General features: G+C 38.8%; 1 protein-coding gene across 4 annotated transcripts in view; it reads right to left on the bottom strand.

Moving 5' to 3' along the window:
* Pou6f2 (POU class 6 homeobox 2) overlaps positions 1-18227 on the bottom strand; it is a 502001-nt gene extending 483774 nt beyond the window's left edge. For 2 of the 4 annotated variants that reach the window (XM_052728712.1, XM_052728713.1), the window contains exon 1: positions 18084-18227. In XM_052728712.1, the coding sequence (XP_052584672.1) occupies positions 18084-18188 (105 nt within the window). In that variant the 5' untranslated portion in view covers positions 18189-18227. Of the gene's footprint in view, positions 1-17279; positions 17451-18083 lie in introns of those variants that run through there. The other 2 variants (XM_052728715.1, XM_052728714.1) reach the window with 2 other exon arrangements.
* Between the last annotated feature and the right edge of the window lie 1521 nt (positions 18228-19748).

The following is a 19748-nucleotide window of genomic DNA, read 5'->3' as shown; positions in this document are numbered from 1 at the left end:
GTTCATAAAAACAAAATCTTCTCATGTATATGGAGACTTTTCTAAACACCAACCATTGAGCTCTTTTTCTACTTGAACTGTTCTACTTAGTTCTCACAGTACCCATTTAGGTGGTCATTTTTAAATTTATTTTTGACAATTTCATACGTGTATACAACACATTCGTGTCACACTCATCCCTCCATCCTTTCTTCCTCTTGCTTCTATCATTATCCCCTGTTTCCACGCCCCCCCCCAGGCTCCAGTTCACTTTTATGTCTTTTTTTATGCTTTGTGATGCATGGCATTCAACTAGGGCCACTGGCATGGGTGTAGGTGTGATGCTATTCTCCTGGCATGAGTAGCTGCACCACTGAAGACAATTACTTACTCTTGTTTAGTAGCCTTGACTGCAATAAAATCCCCTGGGCAGGGCCCCATGATCTTCTCTCCCATCTGTGTCTGAGTGTTTACTGGCTCAGGCATGGGCAGGCCCTGTGTAGGCAACAATAGCTGATGTGAGTTCATGAGTGCCACAGTTATGTCAAGCCCATAAGACAGCATTTCACAACTCTCCTCTATGTTCTTGGCTCTTATTGTTTTCCAACACCCTTCTATTATGTTTCCTGCACTTTTAAAGGGCGGATACAGGTGTTTCATTTAATGAATGCTTAGAACTCAACAGTCATTTGTTCTCAGCAACTTGACCAGCTATGAGTTTCTGCATTAACGGCAAAGAGAAACTTCTTTGATGAAGGCTGAAGATAGCACTAGTTTATGGGTAGAAGCATAAATATTTCTGAGGCAGGGGCCAGTAAGATGGTTCAGCAGGCAATGACATTTACCACCAGTCCAAATAACCTGAATTCAATCCCTGAACCCATGTGGTGGAAGAAGAGAACTTCCTGCAAATTGTACAACCACATGTGTACCTTCAGCAACAAGAGCCCTAAATTGTAGGAGCGCATCATACAGAAGCTAAGTGAAAAGAAATCTAGAAGAAGGAACTACCTGCCAGAGCCAGATGGGGTGAGACATGGAGCCACCAGTCAGTTGGTAGGAAAAGCCAGTCTTGAGAGGTGGAGGTCCTGGAGAACAGGCACTGTGACCTGGGGATGTGATGGCTGGGACTTGGAAGGTACATGAGGTGGTAAGAGGCATGATGGAGAGGCACCAAAATGTTCCAGAGTGAGAGGAAGGAAAGCAAGGAAATCGGAACAAATAGGGTAAGGGTTCGAGGTGAGGGTTTGGGCTTTATAACACCTGGCAGTGAAACAGAGCTTAGGATATTACAGAGTCCAGTGATGCTGTCAGGGGACCTGCAGATGAAGAAGGTCTGTGAGGGTGGAGAACGCAAAGGCCTGGGTCATGTTTTCCTCATTTCTCAGATTTTCTGTCTCTTTTGTTCCCCTCTCTGTTTTGGCCACTCCCCAGTTTTGCGTCTGTGTTGCTCCCTATTCTTTGAACTGCTGTTCCATATATGAGAAGATTTGTTTATTACTCCATAGGGAGAGCTCAGTCACTTGAGAACACTCACTGATGATCAGAAAGCCCAATGCTCTGTAACCATCAGAACACGAGGTCTTCCTTCTGCCCCATAATTCTGTGTGGTGGATCAAACACAAAATGCTTAAGAGGTTTCATGAGCTTTGATCTCTTGTAAAAAGAAAAGGAAGATTCTGACTCAGTGTAAAACAGCAAATAGAGGGTTGACAGATGACTGAGTAAGTAAAGGCTCACATGCCAAACCTGATAACCCAAGTTTGAACCCTGGACTCACATGGTGAAAGGAGAACACTGATGTCATCCAGTCTTCCTCTGACCTCCACAGGCACCACTGTGTGGCATGTGCATGTGCATATGTGGATAACACACAACACACACACACACACACACACACACACACACACACACACACACACACACAAATATGAATTGTGAATTGTAGCTGGAAGTTTTCCTGTGTCCTGCCTGGTCCTGCAGCTGCTCGAACCCAACTAAACACACAGAGGCTTATATTACTTACAGACTGTATGGTCTATGGCAGGCCTCTTGCTAGCTAGCTCTTATATCTTAAATTAACCCATTTCTATAAATCTATACTTTGCCATGTGGCTTGTGGCTTACCAATACCTTTACGTCATGCTTCTCCTGGTGGTAGCTTGCAGCGTCTGCCTTGCCTCTCTTTTCTCTTCCTGTCTACCTGTTTGGATTTCCTGCCTGCCTCTAAGCTGCCTTGCCATAGGCCAAACAGCTTTATTTATCAACCAATCAGAGCAACACATATTCACAGCATACAGAAAGACATCCACAGCACTTTCCCTTTTCTTTTTTCAAAAGGAAGGTTTTTGACTTTAACATAGTAAAAGTTACAGTTATCAAGCAAGAATCACAGTTACAATATCCAGTCCTCTTATATTTGGCAAATTCAAAGAAAATATTTTATTTATCCTATATTTTTAATTAAACATGAAAGGAGAAATGCTATGGGATAATGCTTTTGTACACTGGTTTAATAAAACACTGATTGGCCAGTATCAAGGCAGGAATTATAAGCAGGATAAGCAGACAAGGAGAGTTCTGGGAAGAGGAAGGCTGAGTGAGGAGCTGCCAGCCCACCGTTCAGGAAGCAGCATGTAATGACACACAGGTAAAGCCACAGAACATGTGGCGACATATAGATTAACAGAAATGGGCTGAGTTTAAGTATAAGAGCTAGTCAGTAGTAAGCCTGAGCTAATGGCTGAGCAGTTTTAATTAATATAAGCTTCTGTGTGCTTACTTGGGTCTGAGCAGCTGCGGACAGTGCGGAACACAGAAAATCTTCCAGCTACAATGAATAAAGGCAATTTAAAAATAACAAAACCATTGGTTCCTCTGTGCATGTGCACAGCTCCACAGGTACATAATCTTGAAGCTCTAATCCCAATTCTGATTGGTTTCCTTCAGGTACTAGGCAAACTTCCCTTTATACAATTTTTGGAATCAAACTCAAATTTGCAATCTTGACTGCATGTTCACAATTACCATGATAATTACTGTGTATTCTTTTACAGATACCATCTCATATTATAAAACACTACCACACTCCAATTTGAAACTTGGAAATGTAACTCTTGTGTATGGCACTCACCAAACAAATGAAACCAATGAGCAAGTATTGTTCACTGATCCAAACTAAAATCCTGTTTCAACCTCTTGCCTATATTCCCTTTTCCTCATTTTATTATACAGAAGGTCAAACGTTTTATTAACATGATAAATATATGTGTAGTCTTTGATACTGTGTTTAAAATTAAGCTGGCTTTAAAAAGGGGAAAAAATTAAAATGCTTTATTCTGATATTACTATTTCCCAGAATTTGGGAGTGCAGAAATTATCTAGTTACTCACTGGACTTGCATTGCAAACAACTTGTTGAAACGAATAAGATAAACTCTTTCCACCAAGAATAATAGTTTAAGGAATTTGCTTTGAAAATAGCAAAGCATTCGCACAGATTTATCTTAAACAAATTTAACAAACTTTATATGTGTATATATATATATAAAATTTCTCCCGCTCTCTGAAGATGATGGTATCCCATTTAAGCTGTTCTCCAGCATTGCTTTCTGGTCATGTCTGGTTTATTTCGCTCTTATGCAGCTTAACATCTAGTCAGGTTAAACTACTGAAACACAAATTTTACATGTTTTTTCAGTCCCCTTTGTCTTGTAAGTGCTGCTAAATAGGTCCTGTATTTAAGATTCAACATTTTGGTGTGCTAAAGGTGTGTATCAGATACCTTGCTCGTGGCTCCTAAGTCAAATACATTACATAATATGTAAGAAACAATGAAAGAAATGTCTAACTTCTTGTAGACATCGCTGTGAAAATATAAAATGATAATTTTAAATATAGTGTCATTTACACATTCTGCAATGAAACTCTGAGCAGAGTACCCCCAAATTCCCCAAGAATATTGAGAGGAAATGAGTGGAACTAAGGCAACTCAAAGTTTCTGAGCCACTTGAAAGGGGCATCTCCCAAGCTAGAAGTTAGAAGAGGGCCGGCTGCCATAAGTTCTCATAGTCAACAATCAGTAAGCCTCTCAAAGCCAACAGTACCTCCAGAGAGATGCAAGCATTGTTGGGAAAAGTAATGGCAAGGGTTGAAAGGAAGATGGTGTATATAACAAGAGAAGAACCTGTGTGGTCTTTGGTAACTCTTTTCAACTTTTCACTCATTCTAAGATGGTTATGATCCACTTTCTCGTAAAGGAAGGAAATAAAGAAGGAAGGAAAGAAAAGGAAGGGGAGGGAGATGAAGGTTTCTAAAGTCATCTGAACCTAACATACAGAAAGCCAAGACCTCCTTTCATTCAAACACCCTTTGCTTAGCTTCTCAATCTGACAATATTCCATTAAGATGCCAACAGTACCCCTTTCCTGCAACACAGGCAGCAAGTATTTACACAGATAAAGGATGGAGAGAGGAGCGTCAGTTCCCTGTTCCTGGCTTCATGCAAACGCTCTTCTCAGTCCCAAGAGGACAGATTCAGCACCACCTTGATTTCTGATAGGGTCTGACATCCCTGGTCCCCCATTTACACATGAGGATTTCATCTTTTCCATTGCAGCCTTTTCTGGAAAGAGACAGAAGTCCTGACTCCTCATGCTACCTAAACTTTCCTCCAGTAGGCAGAGCCAAAATAAAACACACATACACAAGAAATCATGGTTATAATTGCATATTGAAAGCCACAGTTTTCATCAAGCCTTATAACATATAAGCCAAAAATAACTTCAGAAATTAAGGAGTGTTGTTTATTGTGCCTTAAAACTTTAACAAAATTTAACAAATGCATGAGGCACTAATTTTTTAAAATAATGAATACTAGTAATTTGTTACAAACTTAAATGACAGCTGGTGGGTCAGGGTAAGGTCTCCTATTCAAGTGGTCATAAACATAAGTTGAGGCTCTGTGCAGTGCTGTGGTAAGCCAATAATCAGGCAGATGCATGGGGGTGCAATGTGATCTTTTGTAGAACATTTCCCTTATAACTGTTTCCTGATGAAGATTTGGTTCATCTGGGAAAGGAAGAATGCCACCAACAATACTAGAGGAAGAAACGTGCAAACAGATGGGAAAAGTTCCAAGATGTATGTGCACAAAATCTCTGTTGCCCCTTCTGCCATCTAAGGCTGTTCTGTGTGCATGCTAAACTCAGTCCCACTTCTTTCTCAGCTGGGTCCTTGCAAGAGATGGCATCAGTCTGCAGCTCAGAGGTTAATCATGACCACCTCCCTTCCCTTTGGTTCAGAGCAGTCATCGAAGGCAGGGATGTGGGTGTGGAGATGTGGCAGGCATGACAGAAGATCTATTATACATCACTGAATTACAGGCCAAAGGCACAACACACACACACACACACACACACACACACACACACACACACACAGAGAGAGAGAGAGAGAGAGAGAGAGAGAGAGAGAGAGAGAGAGAGAGAGAGAGAATGTACCATGTACTATGTTCCCTTTGTTCCTTGTGAACTTTCAAAGCAGTATCAAAGCAATAAATATTTTGCTGAGGTTCATTTCAGGAAACCACTGCATTGTTTTCTAACTGCATATTCATGGGGTCTGAAAATCTTAAGTTATTTGTTAAAGTTAAAGGAGGTATTTTAGAGTGAATTCTGTTAGATCCTACATTCATAATACAAATGCAAAAAAGAAAAAGACTGAAGTTTTGTGACAATTTCAAACTACTTGATAGAGAAAAGAAGTTTTGCTCTCAGTTCCAATTCTACCGTTAAGGTCACAGATACTTATAGTGCTATTGACAGGAAGAAATGAAGTTAGGAGGAGGTGAGCGGAACAGAAGAAACCCTCCATCTAATTCAGTGTAAAAAATGGAACTGAAGTAGGAAATGAGAAGGCACAATATAAATCAACTTTTCAAAATTTAATTTAAGATAAATCTTTGGTGATGTCACATTGCCATAATTATTAATGATAATAATAAGGACCATAATTAGGGCATAGACGAAGTATATATTAAGCATTAGACTTTCCATTGGCAGCACTTAAGGCCATGTTTTCATTTTGTGGTTTTGTGCACGATTAAGGTTTAGCAACCCTGACACCCACATTTTTATACAAAATTCTAACTTTGTCATTTACTGCCCACTTGATACTGTCTTCTATGCTCAGCTTCCTGGTCAGGAAAACCAGGTAACTCACACCTATCTCACAGACCACCTGTGAGGATTAAACCATATTTGCAAAGTGTTTAACACCTGCTAACTCCTCACTAACTCACAGATTATCATAAGTGCTCTTGATTGGAGATAGCTGAATATTTAGCCTTTTTATGTTGTTTTCTAAAGGGTGTGTGTGTGTGTGTGTGTGTGTGTGTGTGTGTGCCTGCCCGTGTGAGTATGTGTGCAGGTGCTCACAGAGGCCAGAAGAGAACATTGGATCCTCTGGACTTTGAATTACAGGCAGTTGTAAGCTTTCCAAAGTGGGTGCTAGGAAGGGAATATGGACCCTTTTCTGGGTGAGAGATATTATTAAGTAGGATTTCATATATTCAACACAATATACCAGATTCTCTCTGAAAGATATGCACACATACAAAGAATTATTTAATCTTCATTGCCTCAAATTTACATTACAATTGCCTATAAAGCTTTATTGATTGTTTAATGCTCAGGATTGAACACAGATTTGCATAAGTGAAGCAAACACACTACCACACACCCAAGCTTTGCAAAGCTTTAGAACAAATGCCAGTATTACCCAAGTACCATTCAAAGAAATCAAGTGGAAATTTCTGAAACTGGCCTCGCATATAGTCAGTAACTTTAAAGCCTTTCCCTGGTGGTTTCAGTGTCAGCCAGAGTTAAAACTAAGAAAGAGAGAACCATAAAACTACAGAAAGAACATCTGGTTTTAAATCTCACTTTTCCACTCATTAGCAATGTGGTTATAAAAAGAGAGTTCAACTGCTCAAGCTGGGCTCTACTTCCTCAAGATGAGAAGTGGATTCTAGAGCTGTGGCTGCCACCTGTGTCAAGGCTGACATTGTGATTTGCTGTTGAGAGTCTGCTCTGAGCTTGAGGAGGCAACAAACTGCTCTGAGGCTTACAAGTGAAGATGGTTGTGTGAAATCCAGAGTACTTATTCCTGGTGTCTGAGGGAGCACAGAGGAGGGGCAAATGTACATTTTTCCAATGGGCAGTTCAGAAAACCAATTTCCATAAATCTCTACAGGAAAAACTGTCATGAGTAGCTCCCTACCACCCCCTCTCCCTGAAAATTTCATTATCTTCCAATTCACTTTTTTTTCATGTACATGTCATAACATGATTAAGATCCACAATCACAGAGATCCTAAAGAAATGTAAACCATAACTTCTAGCACATTCTCCTAAGTATCCAAGTAGTAGACATTTTACCTACCTTACCAAAACACCAAGTTAGTAGAATACAAATGGTAATTCTGATTATTTTTGGTTCAGTCTTCTCTCAACTGTATTATGAAATGTATAAGTCAGCGCTGAAAGATTGGTCCGATACAAAAATGAAATAAAGAAAATAGAAATCTAACTGGCAGCCACTAACGTGAATTTCTTGTTGTCTTCAGCTCACTAATGTAGGTACACTAACTATGTCGAACACTGGAAACACCTCTGTGCCAATTTTCTTTCTAAGGAGCAGTGAGACCCATGGTGGATTGTAAGACATGCACTATGATCAGCTGAGTGGCTGGTTTGGTTTTAAAGTCATAACATATCCGACTGAGAACTGGCTCCCTATACTTTCTTGTTCTTCCTTCCTTATTACTACATACAATACTGTGATCTTTATTGCTGTCTTAATTGGTTTGAATAGTCTACATGTAAATGATAACTATCTTTCACAATGCCATTAATCTATCTTTCATTTTGAATATTACACTTCATCATCTATCTTTATTAGGGTTTATATTGCTGTGATGAAACACCATGACCAAAAGCAATTTGGGGAGGAAAGGGTTTATTCAGTTTATACTTCCACATCACTGTTCATCATCAAAGGAAGTCAGGACAGGAACACAAACAGGAGAGGAACCTGGAGGTGGAAGCTATTGCAAAGGCCATGGAGGAGTGCTGCTTACTGGCTTGCTCAGCCTACTTTCTTAGAGAACTCAGGACCTCCAGCCCAGGGATAGAACCATCTACAATGGGCTGGGCCCTCCCCCATCAATCGCTAATTGGGAAAATATCTTACAGCCACATCTTCTTCTGGAGGCATTTTCTTAAGTAAGGTTCCCTCCTTTTAAGAATGGCAGCAGCAGTGGCATGGAGCCAGCAGGAGCCTAGAAGACAAGCTGTGTGTGCTGCAGAGGGCAGAGCTGGAGAAGTGACCCAAACTCCCTGGAGGAGCCAGAAGATGGTGGATGAATCCCAAATAATAAGACATTGAGTTATTTATACTATCAGAGTTTGGTTTTGCTTGGTTCAGATTGTGACTATGCCCTGATTCTTCCCTCTTGAAGAAGGTGTTTAATTTAATTTTGATTTTTACACGAGCCCACAGCTGAAAGACTTTGAACTTTTAATAGATTTTGGATTTTTAGAGAGATTGGATATTTTAAAGAGATTGAAATTTTAATGTGTTTGAAGTTGTAAAGCCTGTGGGAATTTTGAAGTTATTTATGCTTTTAATGTGAGATCTTGGGGATGAATAAGAAAGGAAAGGTGACTGGGCTATGGTGACTCATGCCTTTAATCCCAGCACTTGGAGGGCAGAGGCAGGCAGATCTCTGTGAGTTCAAGGCCAGCCTGGACTACAGAGTGAGATCTAGGACACCACAACAGCCAGGGCTACACAACACAGTGAAACCTTGTCTCAGAAAAACAAAACAAAACAAAACAAAACAAACAGAAAAAAAAAAGAAAGAAAAGAAAGGTGTAGCTTAAAGATGATGTGTTTGTGTGTCAAGTTGACAATGGATCAGCTGTGCTGGGTGGTCTAATGTCAACTTGACACACAAACTAGAGTTATCTGAAACTGGAGAACTTTAATTGAGAAAACGCCTCCATGAGATAAGGCTGTAGTTAGTGAATGATGGGGGAGGGCCCAGCGCATTGTGGGCTGGAGGCTCTGGGTTCTATAAGAAAGCAGGCTGAGCAAGCCATGAGCAGCACCCCTCCATGGTCTCTGCATCAGCTCCTGCCTTCAGGTTCCTGCCCTGTTTGAGTTCTTGTCCTGAATTCAATGATGAACAATGATATAGAAGTATAAACCAAATAAATCCTTTCCTCCCCTATTTGCTTTTGGTCATGATGTTTCATTATAGCAATAGTAACCTTAACTAACACACCATCTCTTAGGAAGGGCCGTGTATGAGTTCTTTAGGGAAAGCAAACCCCACATAGAAGATTCTGGAAAACCTTTGTTTAGACTAATTGATAAGAAGGCTTATTTTTAAATAATGGGTGCTCAGCAAGAGAGTACTGAATATCAAGAAAATGGAATATTACACAAAAGGATGTAGATTTAGAGCCAGGCATGATGACACATGCCTGTGGACCCAGGTTTTGGGGAAGCTGAGGCAAGCGTATCATTTGAGCATAGAAGTTCAAGGAGACCTTGCCTTTTTTTCTAATGCAGATCTATTTTTAAGTAATATGTAGTATTCAATATATGCTTATAAATATATGCAATCAGTTGCAGAACTCCGTAAAATATGAATGTGCTCCAGTGGTACAAATATTTTCTCTGCTTACATATACATGGAAACTTTCTGGAAAGATAAATAAGAAATTGTTAATGAATATTAGTTTACAGAGAGAGAAATAAAGGGTACTTTGCTTTCCAACTTGTATAATTCCATCTTATTAAAATTGTCTCCCAAAAGTATGCTTTACTCTATAATTTCTTAAAAGCACTAAGTAGCTCATCTCAATCTTGTATGTATCTAAACTGTGTTCATCTCTGTGATGCTGCACTCTCTTCCTGTTCAGGGGAATTATAGAAAAGAGAAGACAATCCCAGCTTGCATGTTGCAGCACTCATAGGAAGTAGCTGCACGATGGATGGAAATGTATTGGGAGACAAGCCTGATTTTATGAGGGAGTGGGACAGTCATTATCTTTTGTTCTAGTAACCAGTGTGCTCAAATTTCAACTTGGAAAGCTTGCAAGGTGATTCTACGTTCTCTTCAACAACTTAGTTGAGAAGCGTGTTTTAAAGTACAAACCTAACATAGTTTTTGCATATATTAAATTTAAAAGAGGCTTAAAGCACCTTCAGACAATTAGAAGTTAAATAATCAAACATTTCTAAAATCCTTAGTGTGTATAGTGCACCTGTGTGCCCACGTGTGTGTTCATGTGTTCATGTGTTCATGCATATATGTGTGTGTATGTGCTTGTGTGTGTGTTAACTGGGTTGCCAAATTGACCTGTTTTCATTATTACATTTGAGAATTGGAAATCTAAATATGTTCAATCACACACACTAAAAAAACGTTTTCCATAAATAAATCACAATTTTAGCACTTGAATATAATTCTCTACAACAGAACAAATATGATTGCTTTGGACTTAAACATGGTTTTCCTTTGTTCCTATAAACCTTTGAATATAACTCTAGACATCTTTTGCATTAGCAGCATCAGAAATGTGCTAAGAAATAAATCCAAGAAACATAGAGTTCACACTATTAAAGAACATTTTGAAACTGAGAAAATGAATGCAACAAAAGTCTACTTTTAAGGTTATGGACACCTCCTATACATAAAAAAATATAGAAAATTTCAAACTTGGGGTTTTTATGTTGCAGCCAAATTTCTACAAAACCTCCTATTTTTCCCAAATTCTGACCTGGGGCACTTCACCCCCCAATCATCACTTGTGCCTTCCATTCAACCAGCATCTTGTCAAATCTGGCTGCAAGATTAAGTTTCCCAATTCAGAATTCAATATTGTAACCCTAAGGATATAAGATCCAAGCTGGAACATTCTGTTTTTTTAAAAAATGGATAAAATTGTTTCAGCCCAGAGACCACAGTTGGCTCAGACCGTAATGATGTATCGTCAAGACTGACACTAAGTGAAATGAGTTTGATGTTCTTGGCTTAACTTGTGCACATTAAGCAGCGTTTTACATTTGTCCCAACTCTCAACCTTTTGGAGGAGAGGTTGAAGGAGTCTTATATTCTTGTGTTATGTAAGACTTACAAAATTAACAAGCTCTGTCAGAGCAGTTTGGTCTGCCATGGTCTAGCTTTTTGTGTTTGTCTCCATTCCTGTCCATGCTGGCCTTCACTTTGAGAGAAATAGAGCTGAAGATCTAAAGATTTCTTTTCCCATATGACTTCAGTGTTATTGAGGCTCCTGGTATTCATGCTTCTGTTTCTATATAATACTTGTTTCTCTTTCTTGGAAATAATGCATTTTATTTTAAAAAAAAAATGGATGTGAATTCTGCACCAAACCTCTTAAGCTTAAAAGGAGCCTTACACTCTCTATAAATGATGCACTTTGTTCTCTTCAGGAGAGTTTGCCTGAGTTCTGATGAGTGCTAAAAATTTTTCTTTTAAGGGACATTTAAGCTTTTCAAAATACACCTGTTTAAGTCTCTCTCTGAGTATTGGAGAAATGTTTTCTTCTTAAAATAGTTTCTAATATTCATATAAAAGCAACATTGATACAATATTAAGTCCCAGAAACACCTATGTGGCAAGTTGCTACTTCAGATCTTTGGAACACTGGTCAAAATCTTGTAAAAAATGCTCCAAGGCTGTCTGAAAGTGTCCTTTAATTCTGAAATTCACATATGACAAGAACACAGAGAGGGCTGTTTTCTTTTAATCTCCCTTTGGAGATTTTATTTGTCTTAAATTATTTTCACTGTCTATGATCCCAGTTACAAAGTCAGCTGAAGTAAAATTATGAGCTTAGAAGAAACACGAAGGAAACAAATGTGTTGGTGGGTTTATTTGCTATGCTTGAGTACTTGTCTCTCCTTCCAGGGTCCTTTCTGCCTGGGCAGCCCACTAAAACTCACTGTTCACTTCTTACTCAGGACTCTGACTCTGGATCACAGTGCAAAAGAACAGAATGGCTGACAGACATAAGACAATGAAAGAAGAGAGCGGAGTGCCCGAGCAATGCTCTGGAGTGAATTACCCTTCTCATTAAAGGGGTTCACACATTCGTTTGCATCTTTGGTCCCAGGAATGGAGAGCTGGTGATTACAATGGGTACATCTTTACCCAGGAGCAACCTACCCCTCAAAATAGGTGGAATTTATTCTGTTGATTCTTTGCCCCCTGACCCCAGGTCCTCTCGTTAGAAAAGGGCTGCCAAAGACAGTGGTGTTGCAGTTCACTGGAATCTGAACCCAGTATCAACAGCTACTCTGTCTGGTGAAGAAAGAGTCCTTCCTATAATGGGAGATTTAAAGCTGGTGGAAAAAGAAAAGTAATTTTCCAAAGACCAACTGGTTGGAAGAATAAAGTACCTTGCTAAAGAAAACCTAGCAATGTCTCCTTAATATAAATAATTAAAGATGCTTTCATTGTCTTACTGCTGTTATTTGCATTTTTATTTACAAAATGTTAATTCTGAAATAACAATATGGTCATGTATGCATAAGGTAAATAAAATTAACACAAGCTTAGGTTAACCCAGGAAATGAAGTTACCAGGTCAAAGCTAAACAATTTTCACCATCATCGACTCACACTGTGAGATGGGAAGAAGAATAAGAAGATGATGGGAAGAGAAATGGACCCTTCCTGAAATGTGATGCTGGTGCCTTCCTTTAAATACCGTCCTCAAAGTGAGACTCAGAAGATACGTGTAACGAAGAAAACTGATAGAAATCTCCAGTGTAACCTCAGACGAGCTCAAGACAGTGTGACTCAGTAGAGCTGTTTCCACGTGCTTGGCAAACAAGACGTGAGTTGGCCACTTATCCCACACTAAATCTATTAAAAGGAGGAAGGAAGGTAAAAAGGAAAGAAGGGGAGTGGGAGGGAGAGAAAAGGAGAGACAGAGGGAAAGGAAATAGTAATGCTGGCTTCAGTTTCTATTTAGAACAGCTATACAGCTTTTTTAACCATAAATGCAAATTAATTTAAAAGTAGTATAATTTATATTTTCTATCGATGTTCAATTTATGGCCAATATTTGCCTTTCCCCTACATTGTTTCTGTGTGTCTGATCCTTTTATCTTTACATTTTATTTCCAACTTTACTTTCTGCTCTTTCAGATGCAATGAGAAAGCAAGGGTTTACACAGCACAATGCAGTGAAAAGCGACATTTTCCCACATTTGCAGGTATGTTCAAAACTAATTCTGATGTCAAAAAGAGAAAGATGCTTTAAACTGCTTGGTATTGTGCAGTTTGCCCAGCAAGGCAAGTCAGTGGAAAACATCTTCCTTCCCTGACCGCCAGCCAGCACTCAAGATTTAGCAGGCAGCTCACCACAGACAAACTTTTTTCCTCATGCTCATTTCACTTATTATCACTGCACTGATAAAATGGCTTCATAATTTACATGCCCACTTCAATCTTAAAATATTCAAAAGGCAATAAAAATCGAGGATACCAGACAAGAATCACCTAAGCAACATTAGGCTGCCTTCTAAATTTGTATCTAATGAAGCGTTGGACAGCAATAAGAAGGACATAGACAAGTTCAATATTAGTGAATCTAGCACTGTTCTGTACCTGAGGAAAATCTTTCATTAAGTTGTATTTTACTAATAACACACTAACCACCTATAGCACCATGGGAAGTGTATTCTCAATTAAATTTGAGTAATAATAATTTCATATCCTGAAATGTATCATTTATTGAAGCAGTATTTTGGTTTCAAAAAATATCATTCAGATCCAAAGGACTATTACTGACATATATGGAAGTCATATTCGGCTTGTGTAAAACATGGTTAGGGGAAGCCCCAATGTTTAAATTGTATATATTTGTCATGAAAGTCGGTCCAAGCACACTGAGGACAATGTGCATGCCATTTACTTGTTACTAGGATCTTCTCCCTTGGCAACGTCCATCTCATGTCAGCTTGAATGTGCTACAGGCAAGCAGATTATTTTTAGTACGACATTGACTATTTTTCCAGAACAAGGAAAGATGTAAATAAGTCTATGTTTTAGTTGTTTTGATACTAAACCGTGACTTTTTGCTTGTTTTCACACCAAAATGTGAAAGTGAGAGCATATGTACTACCCCAAGTCAATGCAGGACTCACAGCGACAACAGCCCCTCTGAGCCTTAACACAGGCTTCTAATGTGCAACCGTGAAACACTGCAAACTGCATAAATCAACTTAAAAAAGGGATCTATTTTATAGGGAAGGAAAACGGCAAATACTTTTGAATGCCCTTCCAGTAGTGTGAGGATAGAGAACAGTTGGTGTCTTCATCCCTCTGTATTCTAGCAATGTCCTCTAGAATTGCACCCACCACCCAGTTATATCTCTATTACTGGCAAACTCTTAAATATGCTTAATGTACACTTTTAAAGACATCTGATTTGCCTTACCTGTTGTTTTCAGTACCTAATTCAACACCATCTATTGGTAATATTTGCACAATAGTCTGTAGATTTGTGCTGCCAGCCCAGACCCTCAGGACTGCACATCAGGATGGTAGATCTCTCAGTTTCTCTGGGGCACAAAGTGCCAGAAGTATTAGACATAGTGACCAGTCTCTATGAGATGAGCAGAAAACAAAACAGAAAAAAACAGTCTGCAATTCTCATGGACAAATCTGTCATTCATAAGCACAGGTTTACAAAAGAGAAAAGATGAAGTAAACATTTAATGACCATGGAGATGGATATTTAAGCCTTTGTTTTTAAATGATAATTTGAACCCACAGGACAAAACCTCCTAACTGCTGAACTTGAATTTATTTGAAATTATATGAAGGATAACAGTCCAATCTTTGGAACAAGGGTTTGTTTAGGGAGCTTGCTGCAGATAATTAGTATCAAAAATCTGATTTGATTTCTAAAAAATGTATGAATGAATCGAGTTTCTTGGTCTTGATATACTAGGCAGAGAGCTTGTTCTTCCAAGTCTAGACTGCTTAATTGCTTGCTTGAGGGAGGGAAAATCCTGGGGGAGAGGCATAGATGAGCAATATCTGCTGTGTGAAGCCAGAACTCTCCCAAGCTAGATCATGCCTAGTAATGCAGAAAGGTCTGATCTTCCCTCAGTTCAAGTGACCATATACATATTTGATCCTAGAGCTGAATGAAAAAGAAAAGCAAAAATGACCGTATTTCATGGGAACCATTCAGTATTTTGAATGGAAAACATAGCTCGAAACTGTGTATTTCCTTCTCCCAGCCAAAGCCATTTAGAAACATGAATCAGAACAGGAGGGAGGCAAGACGAAATCCACCAACATGCATTCTAGAAGAAGAAGCAAACATTTGCATTATCAGGCGGGACTGTCCGCACCTGCTGAATAGGTCTTAGAGGATATTTAGTCAAGGGCTTGAAAACAAAGCCTCCCCTGCTGGCTATGGGGGACTGCAAAGTAATTTCTTTTCTCCTTTTTCTTTTCCTTATGTTACAAACAATCAGTTGAAGAAACGTCTTATCTGTTCTGTAATAGTTAAAATGAATCAATTTCAAGTGTTGACCACTTCTATTTTTGTCTTCATAAACATGGATCAATTTAGACTTTCACAGTATACATAAAAGACTGTATGGTGTCTCTCTCTCCCTTTAAATAGTGCTTCAATTTCAAATTCAAGAAACGAATATTAGTGTGTACCTTTGAGCACTGAAATTCTTACAATCTTCAAAATAACCACTTCTATAATTTCTTTTTTTAACAAAAAGCATGGGTTTTTTAAAACAAATAATTTATGAGAAACAATGCCAGAAAATGCAGTTATTTGGATGCAACTATTTACAAAGTATCCATAACAAGTCATTAGCATTAGTGTGGTTTCTGTACATAGACCTCAGGAGATTCCTGGGGTGCACACAAGACACAGCTAAGGAATAAGCACACGTACTTAAACCCTGACAAATCATAAGTCTTGCATTTGTAAAATACACCCTGGTTCATCTGTAGCGGTACATGATGGAGCCTTTTAAAAGTATACACATTTACAATTGATTTCCTATAAAAAAAAAATCTTAAATAACAAACTCAAAGTATTCCTTCTGATTTTCTTCACCAGAAACATATGCAAAAGGAAATCAGAGTAATTTTGCCCTAAAAATATACACATTTACAATTGATTTCCTATAAAAAAAAATCTTAAATAACAAACTAAAAGTATTCCTTCTGATTTTCTTCACCAGAAACATATGCAAAAGGAAATCAGAGTCATTTTGCCCAGTACTATGCACCGTAAGTACTTCATGGAGAAATAGTATATACAACTGAAGAAAAGTTTTATTAAACAGGACAAGATAGCTGTCATGGGTTCGAGTTTTAATCATATACAAAAATCAACTATAGCAGGTATTTATTTAATTCCCCACTACAAAAGTATTTGGGCTCCAATTGACATACTTTTCTGTCAGCAAACACTTATAATACAGCAGGTATTGGCAGCACCTAGAATTAGTTGCATATTTTCTCCTGACAAATATATGAACACAGCCTTCACTTTATAACATGCCAACAGAATAAAAACAACTTCAAAGTTTAAAAGAATGATTTCTTTTTCTGTTCAAACAAACATATACTTCTTTTAAAATAGTGTGAGCACGTGGAAATATGGTATTATGTATCTGACATTTCCCAACTAGAAATGCATTGTGAGGCATGCTGGTATTAATAAGCTATGTACCTTCAGCCTCCTGAAGTGCTTTGCTATAATTTGTTCGAAAACAGAGTGAGAAGGTATATAACTACTGTGTAATTAACATACAGCAAATACATTGTACGTCTTCACCTTGCTAGCTTGCCTTGACTGGAAAGTGTACAAAAATAAAAATCCCAAAACTTTTTAGAGTTCATAAATATTCGTAACTACATTCTGATTTATGAGCTAACAATTCTTAAGCAAGCATAGAGAACTTAGAGAAAATTTTAGCAAAAAGCACATTTAAAAGAGAAACTGTATATATTCCTTTTTTGCGCACCCCACCCCCATCGCCCTCCCTCCAGCAGGGCACTGTCATTCCTTTCGTACTTCAGTTATCAGAAGGCAAATGAAAAGACAATGGTCCTTTCCTCCTCTCATTTAGCCTACAACGCAAACATTTAAGCACAAACATAAAGTACCTACTTAACAGAAAGCACCAGACAGAGAGAGCAGGACTCACTGACCCATTTGGAAGACAAAGACGACAGAACAGCAAAGCTCTAAAAATCAGCTTGTGAGGCCTCTGAGAGATATTCTTCTGGCATTTCATCACAGCAGCCCCAGACCAGTTCACCTCCCTGGATACAGAGAGGAGGAACTAAATAGAGCTGTTTATTAAAGCTGGTGTGCTGGATTGCATTAGGAAGCGCGGGCAGGCCACCTGGACCTTTCAGATTGTGGCGGTGTTTAATTTGCAGCCTGCCCCTCTGCAGCAGAGGAGGCGACGGCTACTACTACATTTACCAGGCTCAGTCACACACCACCGGGGCTAGAAGTAAAGGCACTTGTATTTGTGTACTTATATTTTCCATATAGAGGGAGAGAGAAGAGTACAATCCAAATAAAAATATTGAATAGCACAGTAAAAAAAAAAAAAATCGTAACTACTGCCTAGGAAGCATGGCACTTTTATTTTCTTTTCATACTTTATTTTTTTTCCAGAGATCACAATCTATGCAGAAAAAATAAATAAATTCTTAAAATGAAAGTTTTTCATATTCAGTCCAAGTCATAAATTTGCTATGCTCTGTGAATTTCTTGGTGGTGGTTTTGTTTTGGTTTCTGTTTAAGAGCATCACACTGAAGTTTCCAGCTGAGCTTCCCTAGCCAGATTTAATGGGCGCCTTTTGCCTTTCGCACCTTCAGCACTACGCTGGCAGGTAGCTGAAGACACAGATAGAAAGATGGTACAGTAAATATGAATTATGTGAATCATATGGTGAGACCCTTGTGGAAAGGGGGGAGTTGAGAAATGGCTGACTCCATACCTGACCAATTACAGCTGGCATGGTCCCCGTGTCCTGCTGCGCTGGGAGATCGCAATCCATCATACGTTGTCTTTGAAAAGGAGAATGGGGGTTTCTGGCATGCATCTGTCAATCAACTTCTGCACACACAACCATCACCAAAAGCAAGGGGGAAAAAAGTCAAGCTGCTCCACCAAATAGGATGAGACTGTCATGTGACCTCCGGCAGAGACGCACACACATTCACTACCTCCATAGAGCGTAAGAATTTTCTGTAGATATGAAATGACATTGACAAATATCCAATACCAAGTAAATAAAGTGAGACAAACAGCTATTCACCAAAGACAAAACGTTAGCTGTAATCTTCTGCTAAAGGCATATCAAAAATAAAAATGTGAGGATTCTTTTTAATGCTCTAGAAATATATTTGAAAACAAAAAAATAACTTTCATGTGATAATTGAGTCTTTTTACAACATAAATTTTTAAAATAATAATTCATTGTTGGGCCTCTCTTACGCTGCCCCTTGTAATTTTATTTTCAAAACTTCTAAATGATCTTTTGACAATATGCAGTGATCTCTGTAGTTTTATAAAAAGTCACCATTATAGAAAAGCTTAAAATATTAGCCATTATGTATCACAGATGCCCTGATATTTATTGATTGGAAATGGATAGACAATCATGTGTGTAAACTCTGATTACTACTCAAATATAAAATATTCAAAGTGTGTAAATAGTGGTCGCTAAACTTTTCATGTTCCAAAAGGTTAGGAAAGGATTTACTTCCAGCTCCTCCAAACTGACGCACCATAATGGCAAATGTCTCCACTTCTTCCCTATTTAAATAAAGCCATTTGATCCTACACACTGTAGAACAGATTGCTGGTGTATTGTGGGCCATCTATTAAAAGACATGAAAATAACTACGTAGCTTTTTAACCCTTTCAGGATTAAAAACCAGACTTGGAAGACAATCCTACAAATAGTACAGACTTGCTCTTTGAAAAGCCCCAATCACAAATGGCACTATTTACTTAGTGTCTTTGTAAGTTAATGGTTCTGTTTGCCCACTTTTTCAATTGGAGCTCATGAATCACCGGATTTCCCTTAAGTAAAAAAAAAAAAAAAAAAAAAAAAAAAAAAAAAAAAATTCAAAAAGATTTTGTGTTATAAAAGGAGAACTCTTTAAGACTAAAAACTAATGCTAATGTTAAACTTGGTAAGTGGTAAAATGAAAAGAAATGGCTAATACACAACACACACACACACACACACACACACACACACACACACACACACACACACACACCAGCATCCCCAAACAGAAGGAACCATGCATGCTGCAAGTCTTGAGAACTGAGTACTGGCAGGTCCCACTGCACACCATTCGAATTCAGAGTCCACGCTTTTAGCCTCTGTCCTAAGACCCTAGACAGGGACACTGACACAGCAGGGTGCTTCTGCAGTCACCCCAAATCAAAGCCTTGCATATCTATCACCCGCCCCCTGCCCAAGATGGGGTTGAGGAGGCTGAGGCTGTCGGGACTATCTGCTAACCACGGTTGGAACCTGCAAGGGCTGAGCCAAATGTGTCCAAAACCTGCAGGCTGGAGGGCTGGGAGGCGGTAGTGGGCTCTGGGGATCTCTCGGCAGACTCCAGGCAGACAAGCAGAATGATAG

Source organism: Peromyscus californicus, unplaced genomic scaffold (genome assembly GCF_007827085.1).
Source record: "Peromyscus californicus insignis strain IS unplaced genomic scaffold, ASM782708v3 Scaffold_8__1_contigs__length_139910024, whole genome shotgun sequence".
In the NCBI taxonomy this organism is placed as follows: Eukaryota; Metazoa; Chordata; class Mammalia; order Rodentia; family Cricetidae; genus Peromyscus; species Peromyscus californicus.
Note: the sequence above shows the minus strand (reverse complement) of the source record. Positions and strands in the feature narration are given on the sequence as shown.